This window comes from Odontesthes bonariensis, chromosome 2 (assembly GCF_027942865.1).
Source record: "Odontesthes bonariensis isolate fOdoBon6 chromosome 2, fOdoBon6.hap1, whole genome shotgun sequence".
Classification (NCBI taxonomy): Eukaryota; Metazoa; Chordata; class Actinopteri; order Atheriniformes; family Atherinopsidae; genus Odontesthes; species Odontesthes bonariensis.
Window position 1 is genome coordinate 947,847 of NC_134507.1, and position 21,440 is coordinate 969,286.

At 47.2% G+C, this 21,440-nt stretch overlaps 2 protein-coding genes across 2 annotated transcripts in view; one reads left to right on the top strand and one right to left on the bottom strand.

Moving 5' to 3' along the window:
• Positions 1–7,536: 7,536 nt before the first annotated feature.
• Positions 7,537–20,629, bottom strand: LOC142388516 (very long chain fatty acid elongase 6-like). Its single transcript, XM_075473878.1, has 5 exons — positions 20,561–20,629; positions 15,770–16,146; positions 12,736–12,867; positions 9,422–9,573; positions 7,537–8,662 (listed from the first exon to the last, which is right to left on the bottom strand). Exons 2-5 carry the CDS (start codon positions 15,862–15,864, stop codon positions 8,238–8,240), a joined length of 804 nt encoding a protein of 267 aa, XP_075329993.1. The 5' UTR covers positions 15,865–16,146; positions 20,561–20,629; the 3' UTR covers positions 7,537–8,237.
• Positions 20,630–20,715: 86 nt separating this feature from the next.
• The window catches only part of psda (pleckstrin and Sec7 domain containing a), a 171,662-nt gene continuing 170,937 nt past the window's right edge, over positions 20,716–21,440 (top strand). Inside the window, exon 1 of the mRNA XM_075473519.1 lies at positions 20,716–20,794. The gene's annotated coding sequence lies outside the window, so the exon portion shown is untranslated. The remainder of the gene's footprint in view (positions 20,795–21,440) is intronic.

Here is a 21,440-nt window from a genome sequence, read left to right on the forward strand (position 1 = left end):
ATGCTTCTACCCTATGCTTCTGCCCTATGCTTCTGCCTATGCTTCTACCCTATGCTTCTGCCCTATGCTTCTACCCTATGCTTCTGCCTATGCTTCTGCCTATGCTTCTGCTCTATGCTTCTGCCTATGCTTCTGCCCTATGCTTCTGCTCTATGCTTCTGCCTATGCTTCTGCCCTATGCTTCTACCCTATGCTTCTGCCTATGCTTCTGCCTATGCTTCTGCCCTATGCTTCTGCCTATGCTTCTGCCCTATGCTTCTACCCTATGCTTCTGCCTATGCTTCTGCCTATGCTTCTGCCCTATGCTTCTGCCTATGCTTCTGCCCTATGCTTCTACCCTATGCTTCTGCCTATGCTTCTGCCCTATGCTTCTACCCTATGCTTCTGCTCTATGCTTCTGCCTATGCTTCTGCCTATGCTTCTGCCCTATGCTTCTGCTCTATGCTTCTGCCTATGCTTCTGCCCTATGCTTCTACCCTATGCTTCTGCCTATGCTTCTGCCTATGCTTCTGCCCTATGCTTCTGCCTATGCTTCTGCCCTATGCTTCTACCCTATGCTTCTGCCTATGCTTCTGCCTATGCTTCTGCCCTATGCTTCTGCCTATGCTTCTGCCCTATGCTTCTACCCTATGCTTCTGCCTATGCTTCTGCCCTATGCTTCTACCCTATGCTTCTGCTCTATGCTTCTGCCTATGCTTCTGCCTATGCTTCTGCCCTATGCTTCTGCCCTATGCTTCTGCCCTATGCTTCTACCCTATGCTTCTGCCTATGCTTCTGCCTATGCTTCTGCTCTATGCTTCTGCCTATGCTTCTGCCCTATGCTTCTACCCTATGCTTCTGCCTATGCTTCTGCCTATGCTTCTGCCCTATGCTTCTGCCTATGCTTCTGCCCTATGCTTCTACCCTATGCTTCTGCCTATGCTTCTGCCTATGCTTCTGCCCTATGCTTCTGCCTATGCTTCTGCCCTATGCTTCTACCCTATGCTTCTGCCTATGCTTCTGCCCTATGCTTCTACCCTATGCTTCTGCTCTATGCTTCTGCCTATGCTTCTGCCTATGCTTCTGCCCTATGCTTCTGCCCTATGCTTCTGCCCTATGCTTCTACCCTATGCTCCTGCCCTATGCTCCTGCCCTATGCTTCTGCTCTGTGCTCCTGCCCTATGCTTCTGCCTATGCTTCTGCCCTATGCTTCTGCTCTATGCTCCTGCCCTATGCTTCTGCCCTATGCTTCTGCTCTATGCTTCTGCCCTATGCTTCTGCCTATGCTTCTGCCCTATGCTTCTGCTCTATGCTTCTGCCCTATGCTTCTGCCTATGCTTCTGCCCTATGCTTCTGCCTATGCTTCTGCCCTATGCTTCTGCCTATGCTTCTGCCCTATGCTTCTGCTCTATGCTCCTGCCCTATGCTTCTGCTCTATGCTTCTGCCTATGCTTCTGCCCTATGCTTCTGCCTATGCTTCTGCCCTATGCTTCTGCTCTATGCTTCTGCCCTATAATTCTGCTTTATGCTTCTGCCCATGCTTCTGCCCTATGCTTCTGCCTATGCTTCTGCTCTATTATTCTGCCTATGCTCCTGCCCTATGCTTCTGCTCTATGCTTCTGCCCTAAGCTTCTGCTCTATGCTTCTGCCCTATGCTTCTGCCCTATGCTTCTGCCTATGCTTCTGCCCTATGCTTCTGCTCTATGCTTCTGCCCTATGCTTCTGCTCTATGCTTCCGCCCTATGCTTCTGCCCATGCTTCTGCCTATGCTTCTGCCTATGCTTCTGCCCTATGCTTTTGCCTATGCTCCTGCCCTATGCTTCTGCCCTATGCTTCTGCTCTATGCTTCTGCCCTATGCTTCTGCTCTATGCTTCTGCCCTATGCTTCTGCCTATGCTTCTGCCCTATGCTCCTGCCCTATGCTTCTGCTCTATGCTCCTGCCCTATGCTTCTGCCCTATGCTTCTGCCTATGCTTCTGCCCTATGCTTCTGCCTATGCTTCTGCCCTATGCTCCTGCCCTATGCTTCTGCTCTATGCTTCTGCCTATGCTTCTGCCTATGCTTCTGCCCTATGCTTCTGCTCTATGCTTCTGCTCTATGCTCCTGCCCTATGCTTCTGCCCTATGCTTCTGCCTATGCTTCTGCCCTATGCTTCTGCTCTATGCTCCTGCCCTATGCTTCTGCCCTATGCTTCTGCTCTATGCTTCTGCCCTATGCTTCTGCCTATGCTTCTGCCCTATGCTTCTGCTCTATGCTTCTGCCCTATGCTTCTGCCTATGCTTCTGCCCTATGCTTCTGCCTATGCTTCTGCCCTATGCTTCTGCTCTATGCTCCTGCCCTATGCTTCTGCTCTATGCTTCTGCCTATGCTTCTGCCCTATGCTCCTGCCCTATGCTTCTGCTCTATTCTTCTGCCCTATAATTCTGCTTTATGCTTCTGCCCATGCTTCTGCCCTATGCTTCTGCCTATGCTTCTGCTCTATTATTCTGCCTATGCTCCTGCCCTATGCTTCTGCTCTATGCTTCTGCCCTAAGCTTCTGCTCTATGCTTCTGCCCTATGCTTCTGCCCTATGCTTCTGCCTATGCTTCTGCCCTATGCTTCTGCTCTATGCTTCTGCCCTATGCTTCTGCTCTATGCTTCCGCCCTATGCTTCTGCCTATGCTTCTGCCCTATGCTTCTGCCTATGCTTCTGCCTATGCTTCTGCCCTATAATTCTGCTTTATGCTTCTGCCCATGCTTCTGCCTATGCTTCTTCCTATGCTTCTGCCCTATGCTTTTGCCTATGCTCCTGCCCTATGCTTCTGCCCTATGCTTCTGCCCTATGCTTCTGCCCTATGCTTCTGCCCTATGCTTCTGCTCTATGCTTCTGCTCTATGCTTCTGCCCTATGCTTCTGCCCTATGCTTCTGCCCTATGCTTCTGCTCTATGCTTCTACCTTATGCTTCTGCCCTATGCTTCTGCCCTATGCTTCTGCCTATGCTTCTGCCCTATGCTTCTGCCTGTGCTTCTGGCTATGCTTCTGCCCTATGCTTCTGCCCTATGCTTCTGCCCTATGCTTCTGCCTATGCTTCTGCTCTATGCTTCTGCCTATGCTCCTGCCCTATGCTTCTGCTCTATGCTTCTGCCCTATGCTTCTGCTCTATGCTTCTGCCCTATGCTTGTGCCCTATGCTTCTGCCTATGCTTCTGCCCTATGCTTCTGCCTATGCTTCTGCCTATGCTTCTGCCCTATGCTTCTGCTCTATGCTTCTGCCCTATGCTTGTGCCCTATGCTTCTGCTCTATGCTTCTGCCTTATGCTTCTGCCCTATGCTTCTGCCCTATGCTTCTGCCCTATGCTTCTGCCCTATGCTTCTGCTCTATGCTTCTGCCTTATGCTTCTGCCCTATGGTTCTGCCCTATGCTACTGCCTATCCTTCTGCCTATGCTTCTGCCCTATGCTTCTGCCCTATGCTTCTGCTCTATGCTTTTGCCCTATGCTTCTGCTCTATGCTTCTGCCTGTGCTTCTGCCCTATGCTCCTGCCCTATCCTTCTGCCCTATGCTCCTGCCCTATGCTTCTGCCCTATGCTTCTGCCTATGCTTCTGCCCTATGCTTCTGCCCTCTGCTTCTGCCTGTGCTTCTGCTCTATGCTTCTGCCCTATGCTACTGCCTATGCTTCTGCCTATGCTTCTGCCCTATGCTTCTGCCCTATGCTCCTGCCCTATGCTTCTGCCCTATGCTTCTGCCTATGCTTCTGCCCTATGCTTCTGCCCTCTGCTTCTGCCTGTGCTTCTGCCCTATGCTTCTGCCCTATGCTACTGCCTATGCTTCTGCCCATGCTTCTGCCCTATGCTTCTGCCCTATGCTACTGCCTATGCTTCTGCCTATGCTTCTGCCCTATGCTTCTGCCCTATGCTTCTGCTCTATGCTTTTGCCCTATGCTTCTGCCCTATGCTTCTGCCTGTGCTTCTGCCCTATGCTTCTGCCCTATGCTCCTGCCCTATCCTTCTGCCCTATGCTCCTGCCCTATGCTTCTGCCTATGCTTCTGCCTATGCTCCTGCCCTATGCTTCTGCCCTATGCTTCTGCCTATGCTTCTGCTCTATGCTTCTGCCTATGCTTCTGCCCTATGCTTCTGCCTATGCTTCTGCCCTATGCTTCTGCCCTATGCTTCTGCCTAAGCTTCTGCCTATGCTTCTCCCTATGCTTCTGCCCTATGCTTCTGCCCTATGCTTCTGCCTATGCTTCTGCCCTATGCTTCTGCCAATGCTTCTGCCTATGCTTCTGCCCTATGCTTCTGCCCTATGCTTCTCCCTATGCTTCTGCCCTATGCTTCTGCCCTATGCTTCTGCCTATGCTTCTGCCCTATGCTTCTGCCTATGCTTCTGCCTATGCTTCTGCCTATGCTTGTGCCCTATGCTTGTGCCCTATGCTTGTGCCCTATGCTTCTGCCCTATGCTTCTGCCTATGCTTCTGCCTATGCTTCTGCCCTATGCTTCTGCCTATGCTTCTGCCCTATGCTTCTGCCCTATGCTTCTGCCTATGCTTCTGCTCTATGCTTCTGCCCTGTGCTTCTGCCCTATGCTTCTTTCTTTGCTTCTGCCTATGCTCCTACCCTATGCTTCTGCCCTATGCTTCTGCCTATGCTTCTGCCTATGCTTCTGCCCTATGCTTCTGCCCTATGCTTCTGCTCTATGCTTCTGCCCTATGCTTCTGCTCTATGCTTCTGCCCTATGCTTCTGCCCTATGCTTCTGCTCTATGCTTCTGCCCTATGCTTCTGCCTATGCTTCTGTCCTATCCTTCTGCCTATGCTTCTGCCCTATGCTTCTGCCCTATGCTTCTGCCTATCCTTCTGCCCTATGCTTCTGCTCTATGCTTCTGCCCTATGCTTCTGCCTATGCTTCTGCCTATGCTTCTGCCTATGCTTCTGCCTATGCTTCTACCTATGCTTCTGCCTATGCTTCTGCCCTATGCTTCTGCTCTATGCTTCTGCCTATGCTTCTGCCTATGCTTTTGCCTATGCTTCTACCCTATGCTTCTGCCTATGCTTCTGCCCTATGCTTCTACCCTATGCTTCTGCCTATGCTTCTGCCCTATGCTTCTGCTCTATGCTTCTGCCTATGCTTCTGCCTATGCTTCTGCCTATGCTTCTACCCTATGCTTCTGCCTATTCTTCTGCCCTATGCTTCTGCCTATGCTTCTGCCTATGCTTCTACCCTATGCTTCTGCCTATGCTTCTGCCCTATGCTTCTGCCTATGCTTCTACCCTATGCTTCTGCCTATGCTTCTACCCTATGCTTCTGCTCTATGCTTCTGCCCTATGCTTCTGCTCTATGCTTCTGCTCTATGCTTCTTCCTATGCTTCTGCCTATGCTTCTGCCTATGCTTCTACCCTATGCTTCTGCCCTATGCTTCTGCCTATGCTTCTGCCTATGCTTCTGCCTATGCTTCTACCCTATGCTTCTGCCTATGCTTCTGCCCTATGCTTCTGCCTATGCTTCTGCCTATGCTTCTGCTCTATGCTTCTGCCTATGCTTCTGCCTATGCTTCTGCCTATGCTTCTACCCTATGCTTCTGCCTATGTTTCTGCCCTATGCTTCTGCCCTATGCTTCTGCCTATGCTTCTGCTCTATGCGTCTGCCTATGCTTCTGCCCTAGGCTTCTGCCTATGCTTCTACCCTATGCTTCTGCCCTATGCTTCTGCCTATGCTTCTACCCTATGCTTCTGCCCTATGCTTCTACCCTATGCTTCTGCCTATGCTTCTGCCTATGCTTCTGCTCTATGCTTCTGCCTATGCTTCTGCCCTATGCTTCTGCTCTATGCTTCTGCCTATGCTTCTGCCCTATGCTTCTGCCCTATGCTTCTACCCTATGCTTCTGCCTATGCTTCTGCCTATGCTTCTGCTCTATGCTTCTGCCTATGCTTCTGCCTATGCTTCTGCTCTATGCTTCTGCCTATGCTTCTGCCCTATGCTTCTGCTCTATGCTTCTGCCTATGCTTCTGCCTCGCTAGCTAACGTAACGAGTTGACACCGGGCAGCAAGCGCGCGAATCATGGCTGGAAAAAGGAAGTAATTTTCTCTGAATGAAAAACGTAGTCTCCTCGAGGCATATGACAAATTACCAAAAACGAGCCAACGAGATGCTGCGGCGAAGCTTGGCATTCCTCAGGCTACCTCGTGTAGTCTAATTAAGCAACGAGAAACAGTCATGAATGCTAACGACCGAGAAAGAAAACGACGGCGGACTGCGCAGTAATTAAATTAATATTAATAATTAAATGTAATTAAACTTGCATGATAATAAAATTGAGTAAATGCTGAAGCTGTTTCATTTCATTTTTCTCATTGAGAAACGATGCAAATGGCATTTAGAGGATATTCTGCATAAAAAAATAAGTGAAATACCTGTACTGTAATACAAATCAACCGCTTATAGTGTTCAAATTGGCTCTGGACCAACGTGATCACTATAAGCGGTTTCCACTGTATTATTGTTACTGATGGCTGGTAACACAATAAACTACAGATCCCATAATGCATCCAGCTCTGATAAAATGGCATAAGAGCAAAGAAAACTGAAGGTTTTGATTGGTTATTTATTATTGCTGAAAAGCCCAAATTTTATTTACATTTCCAGGTTTTGTTTTGCAGCATGTTCATATTTCTAACTTGTATAATTTTGACAGGAGATATTTTTATGGAGAGTAAAATCATTTGGGATATTTAAAATTTAAGTCTTTTTTAATATAAAATTACATAAAACCAAAGAAATTCAAATGTTTTGATTTGTTATTTAATGTTTACTTAAAGCACAAGCACTTTCACAATTTTTTTTTTTTTCTGGCATTTTTTGCAGCATGTTCATATTTCTAACTTGTATAATTTTGAGTGGATATATTTTTATGGAGAACAAGATATTTTAAGTTAAAGTTTAAGTTTTTTTATTCCAGAATAACATTCCTGTCTGTTTTTATTCATATTTGTGTTAAAAAAAAAAAAAAACATTTAGTTTTAGTGTGTTCAATAATGTCTATTCTGTTCGGCCCGCGACCTAAAGTGTGTTTTGACTTTTGGCCCCCGGTGCAATTGAGTTTGACACCCCTGATTTCAGTAATGTGGGTAACGAAGACGAAGAGGCGTAGTTGTTGGTTGTCCTTTCTGTGATCTATGGTTCAAAAATCTGTATTTTTGAACCATATAGGTACAATAGCGAAATAATATGGGCTTATTCTTGTCAAGATAGAGAAACGTTCATTGTTCTGGTTGTTGTTTCTTTTCGGTTTTTTACTTGTACTAAGTGTTGCTCTATATTATCTCATAAATATCTGACTTGCAAGGAAGGACAATAACTTTGCCCCTGATGTCTCCTGGGAGATGAGAGCGCTCTTATTTCTGAATATGTGTGTTTTGGAAAAATGTTGAAAACTCAATAAAGATAATGTTGGGGAAAAAAATAAAGCGTAACAAAGTAAGAAGATCTCATGCTTAGATCCGTCTGATAAAAGTGGAAATAAAACGTTTAACTCTGATCGTTTCCGACTCAAATCAGCTGAAAAACAAAACAAAACAGGAACTACAAATCCATAAATAACTTTATTACAGTTTCAGAGGAGAACAAAGACAGATAAATACAGTTTGTTTCAATAAATAAAAAGGTTTCAGTTTTTTCACAGAGCAGAAACAAACCTGTCCAACTTCACACAAACAGGTGAGGACGCACCAGCAGGTGGCGCCAGAGACGCTCCGGCAGCCAATCAGGCGCCATCATATGCCAGAGACGCTCCAGCAGCCTATCAGGCGCCATCATATGTCAGAGTCATTAAAGTGAGAAATGACAGAAACGCTGTTAACGTGCAGGTAAACATCATGAAAAGGAGGAAATTAAACAGTTTAACAGAAAATTCTTTATGGAAACCAGCTGATCAGCCGTTTGAACGAGGGTCACATGATCAGAGGCTTCTCAGGTGAGGGTCACATGATCAGAGGCTTCTCAGGTGAGGGTATATTTATTCTATTAACTGATCCGCTCAAGGATTAAAAACGTTCAGCAGCTGAAAGAAGTTAAAATGAACAGAGACTGAAGGATGTGGCTCCAGTTAAACCAGTTTAACCAGACCCAGCTGTTTACCTTCAGCCAGTTTCATCTCTCAGAATAAAACTTCGGCCGTTTGGAGGAGCAGCCGCAGACCTGAGGAAGGAAAGCTGCTGAACTTTGTTCCTTTTACTGTTGGAACAAACCTTCCACTGATTGGTGGTATTGGTGGTCTTGCCGGCTCTACTGGGTCTTGGCGGTCTTGGCGTCGCGGCGCAGGTAGGTCCGGTAGAAGAAGTTGACGAACAGCAGCAGGTAGCTGAGGTACATGAGCGAGGCCCAGGTGATGTTGGCGAGGCGGGACGGGCAGTCGCCCTGCTGCATCCAGCGGTACACCAGCCCGCTGACGGCCACGCCCATCACCATCTGCAGGATCTGAGCGCTGGTGATCAGCACGGCCAGGGGGCGGGGCACGCGCAGCCGGGCCGCCCGCGCCGCATAGTAGCTGTACATCAGGGCGTGCACGCCGTAGTTCATGGTCATGAACCAGCCGCCGCCCGCCACCATGTCTTTGTAGGAGTACCAGGAGTACAGCAGCACGGTGATGTGGTGGTACCAGTGCAGGAAGAGCAGCTTCTGCTTCCTCAGCACGATGAACGCCGTGTCGCCTGAGGGGGCAAACACGCCAAGCACACGTTAGTGATGAGGTCAGAGCCGCACGCCAAACAAACACACCAACCAAACACACACACCAACACCAACCAAACAAACACACACACCAAACGCACACACACACCAACCAAACACACACACCAAACGCACACACACACCAACCAAACAAACCCACACACCAACCAAACAAACACACACACCAACCAAACAAACACACACACCAAACAACCAAACACGCACACACCAACACACCAACCACACCAACCAAACAAACAAACACACACACCAACCAACCAACCACACGCACACACCAACCAACCAACCAACCACACACACACACACACACACCAACCAAACCAACCAAACACACACACACACACACCAAACAAACAAACAAACAAACACACACACCAACCAAACCCACACCAACCAAACAAACCAACCAAACACACACACCAACCAACCAACCAAACACACACACCAACCAAACACACACACCAACCAACCAACCAAACACACACACCAACCAAACACACACACCAACCAAACACACACACCAACCAAACACACACACCAACCAAACACACACACCCACCAAACACACACACCCACCAAACGTTAGTGACGAGGTCAGAGCCGCACGCCAAACCTTTTGTCTACCTGTTGGTTCACCTTTAATCCACCAATCAGCTGTCGGCCCGTTAAACTTAAACACATTTATCTGGATGTTGTGATGATACAGTGATGGAACTGACCGAGTTCTGGAGCTTTGCTGAGGACGAAGGCGTAGGCCCAGAACTTGCTGACGGGGCCGTTGTAGAAGCTTTGGTCGCAGATGGAGCGCCTGAAGCCGCTGGAGCTCAGGACGTGGGACATGTAGGACCCGGTCCGGAGCGCACCCACGATGCTGAGGACAGAAAGCAGAGCGGTGAGGCCCGAGGCTAAAGAACCTCACAGAACCAGCCAGAACCGGCCAGACTTTACAAGGAAACAGGAAAATATTTCATTTAAATCAGAAGTTTCTATCCACAACTTTACCCATGGAGAAGATAACTTACATTATAAAAGGGAAAATATCACCATTTCAAAACATTTGGGGTCCTTTTATAGAATATATGGAGATTTAAGTAATGTGGGTGACGAAGACGCGTAGTTGTTGGCTGTCCTTTCTGTGATCTATTTTTTTTTTTTAAATTTTATTCTGTACGGATTGTACATCTGAATCTATTTTTTAACCATATAGGTACATAGTGAAATAATATGGGCTTATTCCTGACAAGATAGAGAAACGTTAATGTTCTGGTTGTTGTTGTTTCTTTTTCTACTTGTACCAAGTGTTGCTCTTTATTATCTCAAATATCTGACTTGCAAGGAAGGACAATTTGAATGTTGGATAATAACTTTGCCCCTGATGTCTCCTTGGATATGAGAGCACTCTTATTTCTGAATATATGTGTGTTTTGGAAAAATGTTGAAAACTCAATAAAGATAATGTTGGGAGAGAAAAAAAAAAAAAAAAAATCTGAAGTTTCCACCGACAGAAATCTGCAGCTTCCTGTTTCAGTCGAGCAGAACCGCACACACCTGGGCGTGAGGCGTCTCCGTGGTAACCACACACACCTGGGCGTGAGGCGTCTCCGTGGTAACCGCACACACCTGGGCGTGAGGCGTCTCCGTGGTAACCGCACACACCTGGGCGTGAGGCGTCTCCGTGGTAACCACACACACCTGGGCGTGAGGCGTCTCCGTGGTAACCGCACACACCTGGGCGTGAGGCGTCTCCGTGGTAACCGCACACACCTGGGCGTGAGGCGGCGTGTTTTCAGCTCAGCCGTCACGCCGACGTGTCGAGTCAGGAATCTGAGGTTGCGGCTGGTTACCATGGAGACGGTTCAATTTCATTTTTTTATTTATATAGCGCCGAATAAAACTGCGACCATGTTTAAATCCAGTTCTGTTTAGCTGTGCATGTGACACCTGAAAGTGTTTTATCTGCACTCTTCACTTTTTAATTAATTAATGATATTTTCAGTGGGTTTTTTATTTTTTAATGATTTTATTGCCTTCTTGGGATTTTATGCAGCTGTAAAGCACTTTGAATTACCGTGTGTACGAATTGTGCTCTATAAATAAAATTGCCTTGCAACAAATGTCATCTCAAGGCACTTAGATAATAAAGTCCAATTCAAGCCAATTGGAATTCAATTCATTGTAATCATAATTATTCATAAAATAATCCAATTCGTTCATATAGAGCCAATTCAAAAACACTTTCCTAGCTAAGAAAACCAACAGATTGCATTGAAACTTTTTTTTTGTCGGTCCAAATCTCCCGTATGTGTTTTGGAAACATGTTGAAAACTCAATAAAGATAATGTTGGGGAAAAAATTAAAAATGATCCAAACCATCAGGATAAGAACTTTAAGCCATTTAGTCTCATTTTTATGGTTCCAACAGAAGAAAAGATGAAATCTGGTTTCAGCTCATTAACCTGAGAGGTAGGAGACGTTTCCTGTGATCCTGCAGGTCCGACAGGTGGAAACAAAGAGCAGATTAATGGAGGGTGTGAGCAGCTCAGAGGAAACAAAGCTGACGTTCACTTTGTTTTCACAGCTCAGAAACCAGATGAAGCCCGGCTGCTTCTTCTGGTCAGAAACAGGTTCCATTCTGAGGGAAAGTAGAGCCTCGAACGGCTGCAGGGCGGCTTACTGAGACCAAAGAACTGATCCGGAGAAACATTAATGAACCAAACCAAAGGAGGTCCAAACTGTGTCTGAGTCCCAGCTGGAGTCTGACTACAGAGAAGCTCTTTAAACCAGCCTCCATCTCTTAACGGGCCTGTAGTCGCCATAAAAAACTAATTAAACCAAATCAAAAGGCCACTGATGCACCATGGGAGATGTGGTTTAACGCAGGCAAAAAGAAGATGAATGTCCAAAAATGAATTCTTGTGTTTTTCTGATTATTTATTTCAAAACAATAAAAACAAACAAAAGAACAAATAAAACCTGCACTGAAAAAAACAAACTCATAAGATTTACTTAAAAAACCCTTTGTAAGTATTTGCACTCCAATGATTTAAGTAAGATTTAATGCTGCAATATCAAGTAAATTTTACTTACCATAAAACAGTTTTGAAGATATTAAGTAACATTTACTTAAGTACATCCAAGTTTTAAATGATATTTATTTAAACAAATTAAGTAAAGTTTTCATAGGCAGGAACATTTTACTCATATACTCAACATAATTTGAAGTAAATGAGTTTCAAACTTAATCACATTTTAACTACTAATTTTATCTATTGTTCTTATTTCTTTCAAATTTAAATCATGCTTTTTATTTCTACTGTTTTAATGTATCCGTAAAGCACTTTGAATCGCCCTGTAGTTGAATCGTGCCGTACAGATAAACCAGCCTAAATGTTATATATCTGTAGTATTTGCTGTTATGAAGTAACTTAGTAGATTTTAACGATACACTTTCAGAGTAAAGTTTATGTAGTATTTCTAGGTTTATGTACATACAACTATTAAACATTTAAATTGTATGAGGAAACCTAAGTAAAACTTACTCTTCCCCCATAATTCATGTGTTACGTTAAATAAAATGTTTAATTTTACTTAAGCTCAAATTCTTCCTGATCTTTAAAATACATGGTAGAGATTAGGACAGTTACTCTAATAGAGTTTACTTCACCAAAAAGTCACTTTTTTCAGTGTGCTGCTCTCTCCTTTTCCCTGGTAATAAACCATCGGCCCACCCAGGTGCATGCTGGGACTCCAGGTGCCCAGTGTGACCCAATTCGCAAAATATTCTAAACAAATAACTAACAAAGAATATTAGCAAAAAAATAAATAAATTTAAATAAAGCACCGAAATTAATCAAATAAAGTTACTCATAATTAGCTAATTAAAATTACAACTAGAACCAAAAACTAACTCTACAAATAGCTCCTACAGGGCCGACTGATGTCAGCCGATTACCAGATGCTGATCTGTGGCTCTGACTGGGGGAACTGGGAAGGGTGGGGGGGGGGATTCGGCTGCGTGTAAAAGGCGAGTTACCTGAAGACGGCGAGGCTGAGCGACCACAGGATGAGCGGCAGCCGCAGGTTCATCTTGGGGCGCTGCTTCATGTAGTGCTGACCTCCGAACACCAGGGCGGCGTACAGCGCGCTGAACACAAAGGACTTCCTCCTGTAGGAGAGAGAGAACGGCTCAGAGTTTCACACCCGACTTTCACACCCGAGTTTCACACCCGAGTTTCAGTCATGGACTGTGTTCCAAACCACATACTTCTTCTACTAAAGCCTGGTTCATAGTCTGTAACGCAAGACACAACGCAAGCCCTTGCGTGCTTGTGTGTGTCACCTCAATTTTCTAATCTTCACGCAAGACGTAAGACGCGAGTAGAGCTATAGAGTAGCCACTCTGGACGCGAGCACAGGGCACTATCTACATCACATCCGGCGGCGTGTTCATCTTCCGGTTTCATCCCCTAATAAAAGACCGCTGTTTTCAAACATAGACATGTTATAGACATATTATGTCTATGTTTTCAAACGCCAAGGTAGAAAGCGAAGAAGAAGAAGGAGCATGAATCCACTCGAAGAGAGACTTGCCGAAGAGGTCCTGGCGGTGAATTTGCTTTCATCGTAGTAGGCTTGTCATTGAAAAAACCCGCTACTCCACCTACTGTCCTGGCGGTGAATCGCCACGCAGCACACGCAACCGCCGGCAAAGCTAAATGAAGCATAAACGTCTCGAGCCATTAACACAAGCGCAAGGCTAGTTAAAAGAAGTATCACTCAGCCTTAACTTTCTGAGTTAGTATGCGAGAAGTTCCCGGATGCATACTAGATTCTCTGAAATGTTGGGTATGCATCATGAGGTTACTACTCATACTCAAACTACCCAAGATGCAACGTAACGTCGCCGATCGTCATTTCCTGTCAAAACGGCAGTTTCAAGCTAGCTACAACGAGGGTCGGTTCACTTCCTGTTTTCAAAACAAAAGCACCAATTGTATGGTAATGGCTTTCCCTGTGATAAAAGGCAACGAGTATTTTATTTTGTGAAAATAACAGGAAGTGCGTTAGCTCACTGTGGCTAGCTTTAGTAGCGCCGAATTCGTGGGAACAAAATGGTAAACAGCCGGTATTTTGTCAGGTTTTCAACACGTTGGGGATCTAAACGACTACTTTCTCACCTGAAAATGTTTCAAATGTTGCTAAAGTTTACAGAGTTTAGAGCTTAAGGGAAATCAGCTTCAGGCCGGCTGATTTCGGCTCGGGCAGGAGCGAAATGCATTGTGGGTAAACGCTCTGCATACTGTCTGATCGATGAGTATGCAGTATGTAGTATGTAGTATCGAACACAGCCATGGAGGGTCCAGGTAATGGACTGTAACCAGGCCCTGCTTAAAGGGACAGTTCGCCTCTTCTGACATGAAGCTGTGTAACATCCCATATCAGCAACATCATTTCTGAACATCTTCTTACCCCCTGCTGCGTCCTGTGAGCAGAGTTCCAGCCTCGTTTTGGTGTTGATGAAGGTAGTCCGGCTAGTTGGCTGGGGTTTAAAAAATAAAGCGTTTTGCTTCTCAGAACAATATGCGTTCAACAGAGTAATACATTTGCATCACAAAATGGTTCTCCAGGAAAAAGTCAGAGCTCACAATCTCTTGGCCCTATTTTCTCTCCCTTCGTATCACTGCCTGCTGTGCAGAGCGAGCAGCAAACTGCGTAACAGGCGCGGCTGCAGGCAGTGATACGAAGGGAGAGAAAATAGGGCCAAGAGATTGTGAGGTCTGCCTTTTTCCTGGAGAACCATTTTGTGATGCAAATGTATTACTCTGTTGAACGCATATTGTTCTGAGAAGCAAAAGGCTTTATTTTTTAAACCCCAGCCAACTAGCCGCTTCATGTCAAAAGAGGCGAACTATCCCTTTAACCCTCCTGTTGTCTTGCGGGTCAAAAGTGAGCCACCACCATGTTTAGCTGTAGAAAAAAATACCTTAAACTATCTTTTTCCAACTTGAAATGTTCTGACTTTTCCTAAAGGGACCCCATCATTAGAAAAAGTCAGACTTTATTGTTGTTTATGTTTCCATGTAGGCTGTACACCACTAGGGTACAAAGATTGTCTTATGGGTCATTTTTGACCCGTGAATTATAAAAACATTTAAACAGCAGAAAAAAGTTCACTGTTTTTTTTTCCCTTTCAATATAATTAATTCAGAAGTTATTACTTCACATTTATATAATAGCAATAATAAACCTTTATTATGTAAAAGAAAACTGAGAAAACAAGAAAACTGTTGGTCCAACTGACAAAAACAAAAAAAAGTGTAATCCTGAAAACTGCTGATTGTCTTTTTGTATTGAGTAACAAAAAATACATGATAAAAATGTATTGAATTGAGTTGAATAGATAAATAACAGGTGGCTTCATCATAAAAAATAGATTTTGGATTTAAAATGAAATTAAGTTGCTTTATTTTGGGGCTTTGGTAGGGCGGGAGTAAACACAATGTTAAGACCGCACAAAGGGTTAAATTCTGTTGATCAGCTGACTCACACCTTCACAGCATACCTGAGTGATGACCCCACGTGTGGCCTCACAGGTTCCTGATCCATCATTTTAACATTTAACACACCCACCAGAGGAGGGGGGGACCGGACCGACCGGATCCCAGGTGAGCTGTGACGTCACTGCGCCACACCTGAGCACGGCGGAATGTTCTGCTGGTTTCTGATTTTTTTATTTTTCAAACAAAACTAATGAAACAGATTCTCAGGGGGTCCGTTTATAAAACTTTACATTCTAACTTCCCCCGCTGGTTCCAACTGATCCATCAGTAAAACTGATCAGTCTGATCACTTCTGTGATTGATCAGCATCAGCTGCGCTGTTCGGCTCCAACTAAACACACTTCTGATGACACGGATCGATAAGCTATCAGAGCAGATGATCGCTGATCAGTTTATGTATGGAAACAGGTAAACTGCGGGATAAATTAGATAAACTGCGGGATTAGTTTCTCCTAAAGGAGTCTCATTCAGGCTGGAACCTGCTCACACAATTAAAGACCTGCTCACCAGTTCTCCTGCATCCACTGGATCGCTCCGCGCTCATCGAACCGCCGCTCGAAGCTGTACTGGGACAGCTGCAGGTACAGGTCCGTGTCGTTCATCTGCGTCTTCAGCCGGGGTCCGACAGGGTCCAACAGGGTCCAACCAGAGGAAAACAGGGTCCAACAGGGTCTGACAGGGTCCAACCAGAGGGAAATGGGCTCAAACCAGATAAAAAAAAATGGGCTCTATCCAGAGGAAAACAGTCCGCCCGCCGCGTCTCCACCTGCCGTGTGTCCGCTCACCTGTTCCCGTCCTAATTAAAGGCTGTTAAGAAAGGGGGCGGGGCCTCCGGAGGACACCTGTCCCACTCATCACAGCAGGTAGGTGAGTTTCCATGGTAACTGAAGGGCAGAAAGCAAATGTTGTGAGCAGTGAAACAGCTCACCTGTCAGTTAGTCACAATAAGTTCTAATAACTCTGAGTTTCTATATAAAATGACCAATAAACAAGAAGGATGGAAGTTTATGGAAGTTTTTCTGTGAGTTTGAATACGAATTTCTAATATTTAATTTTTACAGCATCAAAATCAGACTTTGAATTTGAAAAACCAACAGAGTAAAAAAAAAAAACAATTTCTAAAAACAAAATTCAGTGGAAAAAAATTCAACTTAAAAAAAATTAAATGGAAAAAAAATTCAACTTCAAAAAATTAAATGGAAAAAAAAATAAAATTCAAAAAATTCAACTTAATTTCCATTGAATTTTTAGATGTTGAATTTTTTTCCACTGATTTTTGTTTTTCGATTTTTTTTTTTTTACTCTGTTGGTTTTTCAAATTCAAAGTCTGATTTTGATGCTGTAAAAATTCAATATTAGAAATTTGTATTCAAACTGATGGCACAGAAAAACTTCCATACAGGTTTACTGTTAATCTGACAGGTTCAACTTTTAAATTGAACACTTTTCCACATTTATTTTCTGCTTTTATTAAACTTTTACATCAGGAAGTTACACAGTTCTGCAGGTGAAGCTGCTCCGAGCAGCAGCTCTTATAAACTCCTGGTTTGATCTGTTTACAGGTGAATGTGCCGAGCAGGTAAACCAGTTCAGCTGTAAACATCACAGCAGGGAGGCAGAGATGTGGTGAAAGGAGACAAACAGGCCGAGCAGCCTGAGGTGAACAGAACAGGATCAGGTGGAACAGGTGAGGAAAGTGTCTGAGCTGCACCTTCCTCTGCTGAGGAACAACAAAGCTCTGAGTCAGCTGGTTCCACAGAGAGGGGCCTGATAACTGAAGGCTCTGCCTCCCAAACTGGCAGCTGGTTCCACAGAGAGGGGCCTGATAACTGAAGGCTCTGCCTCCCAAACTGGCAGCTGGTTCCACAGAGAGGGGCCTGATAACTGAAGGCTCTGCCTCCCAAACTGGCAGCTGGTTCCTCAGAGAGGGGCCTGATAACTGAAGGCTCTGCCTCCCAAACTGGCAGCTGGTTCCATAGAGAGGGGCCTGATAACTGAAGGCTCTGCCTCCCAAACTGGCAGCTGGTTCCTCAGAGAGGGGCCTGATAACTGAAGGCTCTGCCTCCCAAACTGGCAGCTGGTTCCACAGAGAGGGGCCTGATAACTGAAGGCTCTGCCTCCAAAACTGGCAGCTGGTTCCTCAGAGAGGGGCCTGATAACTGAAGGCTCTGCCTCCCAAACTGGCAGCTGGTTCCACAGAGAGGGGCCTGATAACTGAAGGCTCTGCCTCCCAAACTGGCAGGTGGTTCCACAGAGAGGGGCCTGATAACTGAAGGCTCTGCCTCCCAAACTGGCAGCTGGTTCCTCAGAGAGGGGCCTGATAACTGAAGGCTCTGCCTCCCAAACTGGCAGCTGGTTCCACAGAGAGGGGCCTGATAACTGAAGGCTCTGCCTCCCAAACTGGCAGCTGGTTCCACAGAGAGGGGCCTGATAACTGAAGGCTCTGCCTCCCAAACTGGCAGCTGGTTCCACAGAGAGGGGCCTGATAACTGAAGGCTCTGCCTCCCAAACTGGCAGCTGGTTCCACAGAGAGGGGCCTGATAACTGAAGGCTCTGCCTCCCAAACTGGCAGCTGGTTCCTCAGAGAGGGGCCTGATAACTGAAGGCTCTGCCTCCCAAACTGGCAGCTGGTTCCATAGAGAGGGGCCTGATAACTGAAGGCTCTGCCTCCCAAACTGGCAGCTGGTTCCTCAGAGAGGGGCCTGATAACTGAAGGCTCTGCCTCCCAAACTGGCAGCTGGTTCCACAGAGAGGGGCCTGATAACTGAAGGCTCTGCCTCCCAAACTGGCAGCTGGTTCCACAGAGAGGGGCCTGATAACTGAAGGCTCTGCCTCCAAAACTGGCAGCTGGTTCCTCAGAGAGGGGCCTGATAACTGAAGGCTCTGCCTCCCAAACTGGCAGCTGGTTCCACAGAGAGGGGCCTGATAACTGAAGGCTCTGCCTCCCAAACTGGCAGGTGGTTCCACAGAGAGGGGCCTGATAACTGAAGGCTCTGCCTCCCAAACTGGCAGCTGGTTCCTCAGAGAGGGGCCTGATAACTGAAGGCTCTGCCTCCCAAACTGGCAGCTGGTTCCACAGAGAGGGGCCTGATAACTGAAGGCTCTGCCTCCCAAACTGGCAGCTGGTTCCACAGAGAGGGGCCTGATAACTGAAGGCTCTGCTTCCCAAACTGGCAGCTGGTTCCACAGAGAGGGGCCTGATAACTGAAGGCTCTGCCTCCCAAACTGGCAGCTGGTTCCATAGAGAGGGGCCTGATAACTGAAGGCTCTGCCTCCAAAACTGGCAGCTGGTTCCTCAGAGAGGGGCCTGATAACTGAAGGCTCTGCTTCCCAAACTGGCAGCTGGTTCCACAGAGAGGGGCCTGATAACTGAAGGCTCTGCCTCCCAAACTGGCAGCTGGTTCCACAGAGAGGGGCCTGATAACTGAAGGCTCTGCCTCCCAAACTGGTAGCTGGTTCCACAGAGAGGGGCCTGATAACTGAAGGCTCTGCCTCCCAAACTGGCAGCTGGTTCCACAGAGAGGGGCCTGATAACTGAAGGCTCTGCCTCCCAAACTGGCAGCTGGTTCCACAGAGAGGGGCCTGATAACTGAAGGCTCTGCCTCCCAAACTGGCAGCTGGTTCCACAGAGAGGGGCCTGATAACTGAAGGCTCTGCCTCCCAAACTGGTAGCTGGTTCCACAGAGAGGGGCCTGATAACTGAAGGCTCTGCCTCCCAAACTGGCAGCTGGTTCCACAGAGAGGGGCCTGATAACTGAAGGCTCTGCCTCCCAAACTGGTAGCTGGTTCCACAGAGAGGGGCCTGATAACTGAAGGCTCTGCCTCCCAAACTGGCAGCTGGTTCCACAGAGAGGGGCCTGATAACTGAAGGCTCTGCCTCTCAAACTGGCAGCTGGTTCCACAGAGAGGGGCCTGATAACTGAAGGCTCTGCCTCCCAAACTGGCAGCTGGTTCCACAGAGAGGGGCCTGATAACTGAAGACTCTGCCTCCCAAACTGGCAGCTGGTTCCATAGAGAGGGGCCTGATAACTGAAGGCTCTGCCTCTCAAACTGGCAGCTGGTTCCACAGAGAGGGGCCTGATAACTGAAGGCTCTGCCTCCCAAACTGGCAGCCGGTTCCACAGAGAGGGGCCTGATAACTGAAGGCTCTGCCTCTCAAACTGGCAGCTGGTTCCACAGAGAGGGGCCTGATAACTGAAGGCTCTGCCTCCCAAACTGGCAGCTGCTTCCACAGAGAGGGGCCTGATAACTGAAGGCTCTGCCTCCCAAACTGGCAGCTGCTTCCACAGAGAGGGGCCTGATAACTGAAGGCTCTGCCTCCCAAACTGGCAGCTGGTTCCACAGAGAGGGGCCTGATAACTGAAGGCTCTGCCTCCCAAACTGGCAGCTGGTTCCTCAGAGAGGGGCCTGATAACTGAAGGCTCTGCCTCCCAAACTGGCAGCTGGTTCCACAGAGAGGGGCCTGATAACTGAAGGCTCTGCCTCCCAAACTGGTAGCTGGTTCCACAGAGAGGGGCCTGATAACTGAAGGCTCTGCCTCCCAAACTGGCAGCTGGTTCCACAGAGAGGGGCCTGATAACTGAAGGCTCTGCCTCCCAAACTGGTAGCTGGTTCCACAGAGAGGGGCCTGATAACTGAAGGCTCTGCCTCCCAAACTGGCAGCTGGTTCCACAGAGAGGGGCCTGATAACTGAAGGCTCTGCCTCCCAAACTGGGAGATGATTCCACAGAGAGGGGCCTGATAACTGAAGGCTCTGCCTCCCAAACTGGCAGCTGGTTCCACAGAGAGGGGCCTGATAACTGAAGGCTCTGCCTCCCAAACTGGCAGCTGGTTCCACAGAGAGGGGCCTGATAACTGAAGGCTCTGCCTCCCAAACTGGCAGCTGGTTCCACAGAGAGGGGCCTGATAACTGAAGGCTCTGCCTCCCAAACTGGCAGCTGGTTCCACAGAGAGGGGCCTGATAACTGAAGGCTCTGCCTCCCAAACTGGCAGCTGGTTCCACAGAGAGGGGCCTGATAACTGTGGCGGAAACAGGCTTCCATAGCACCGATATTCTGCTGTAAAAAAAACAAACGTAAAAATTAGCTTCACAGACTACTTTTTTCAGTGTGCGTGTCTTCCTCTGACGTCACCTTACGTCGTCGTTACGTCACACGAATGATGCGGAAGTCGGAGTCGCTGTGGAGAACGTAAACTAATGTCAGGCAACCCGCCTGAAAAATCAGGCAAAGAACCGCAGAAGCGAAAGAAAAGCAGGCGGAAGCTGCGGGGCGGACAGCGGGCTCCACGGTCACTCACCTCCGGCTTGCACACTCACGGCTGCCCGCTTATAGCGCGGTTTTCCCAGCCCGCCGCCGCCGTTACCACTTCTCCGGTTACATCTGCCCTCTGTGACCGTCGGTACACCCGCCACCGACGCCGACACCGACCAATGGACCAGCCGAGTGAGTCAGAGTGTTCTCCGGTGCTGCTGGGGTGTTCCACGGGTCGTTAAAAGCTGCACAACCCGCTGCATCCTTGACCCTCCTGGAGGTAAGTGGACAGTATGCGAAACTCCTTTGAAAAATCGCGAAATTTATCTCTTTTTTTGTTGTTGACCAAATTACTCACGTGCCAGAGACGAACCGGAAGTCTTAGCAAGTGTAAAACCATATCCCCAATAAATCGGCATAGACAGGATTCATGTAAACAGCAGCTTCTTTGGGTAACATTTCCACCTTTACTGCCCCTCATGTTGTCTTAATTATGGTCCTCCCTGCGGAGCGGAGCCCTACAGCAACGCTAGTCTCCCGGATAAGTCGACGATTTAGTCAAAAAAATGTCTGAATGGTCGATTATTTTTATCCCGAACCAACAATGAAGCCTTGTTGCTTAAAGGAGTGTTGAATAAGAGACGGAGCGATGCTAACTGATGACTTTCCCCTGAGGGAGAATGAAAAAAGCCCGGATTCTGAAAGGAGATCAGGCGCCGGGGCGAGCAGCGGGTATCTGAGCTCCCAGAAGCGACACAAAACGGCTGTTTTCGGCAGAAACACGCAGCCAAAGAGCCACGGAGACTGAAGTAAAATGCAGCTGAACACGTTTATGTTTGCGAGTGGAAATGCAGAAATGCAGAAATATTTATTCTCCATCAGTCAGGAGCAGGACTGGAGTCAGAATCAGGGATGCGGAAGGTCGA

Bases quoted from the DNA above. Each gene is read 5' to 3' on its own strand.
- LOC142388516 (XM_075473878.1), bottom strand. From the start codon at position 15,864: ATGAACGACACGGACCTGTACCTGCAGCTGTCCCAGTACAGCTTCGAG. The intron at 12,868-15,769 runs GTGAGCAGGTCT...TCTCTCCTACAG, and splicing joins CAGTGGATGCAGGAGAACTG to GAGGAAGTCCTTTGTGTTCA. The intron at 9,574-12,735 runs GTAACTCGCCTT...TTCTGTCCTCAG, and splicing joins CTCAGCCTCGCCGTCTTCAG to CATCGTGGGTGCGCTCCGGA.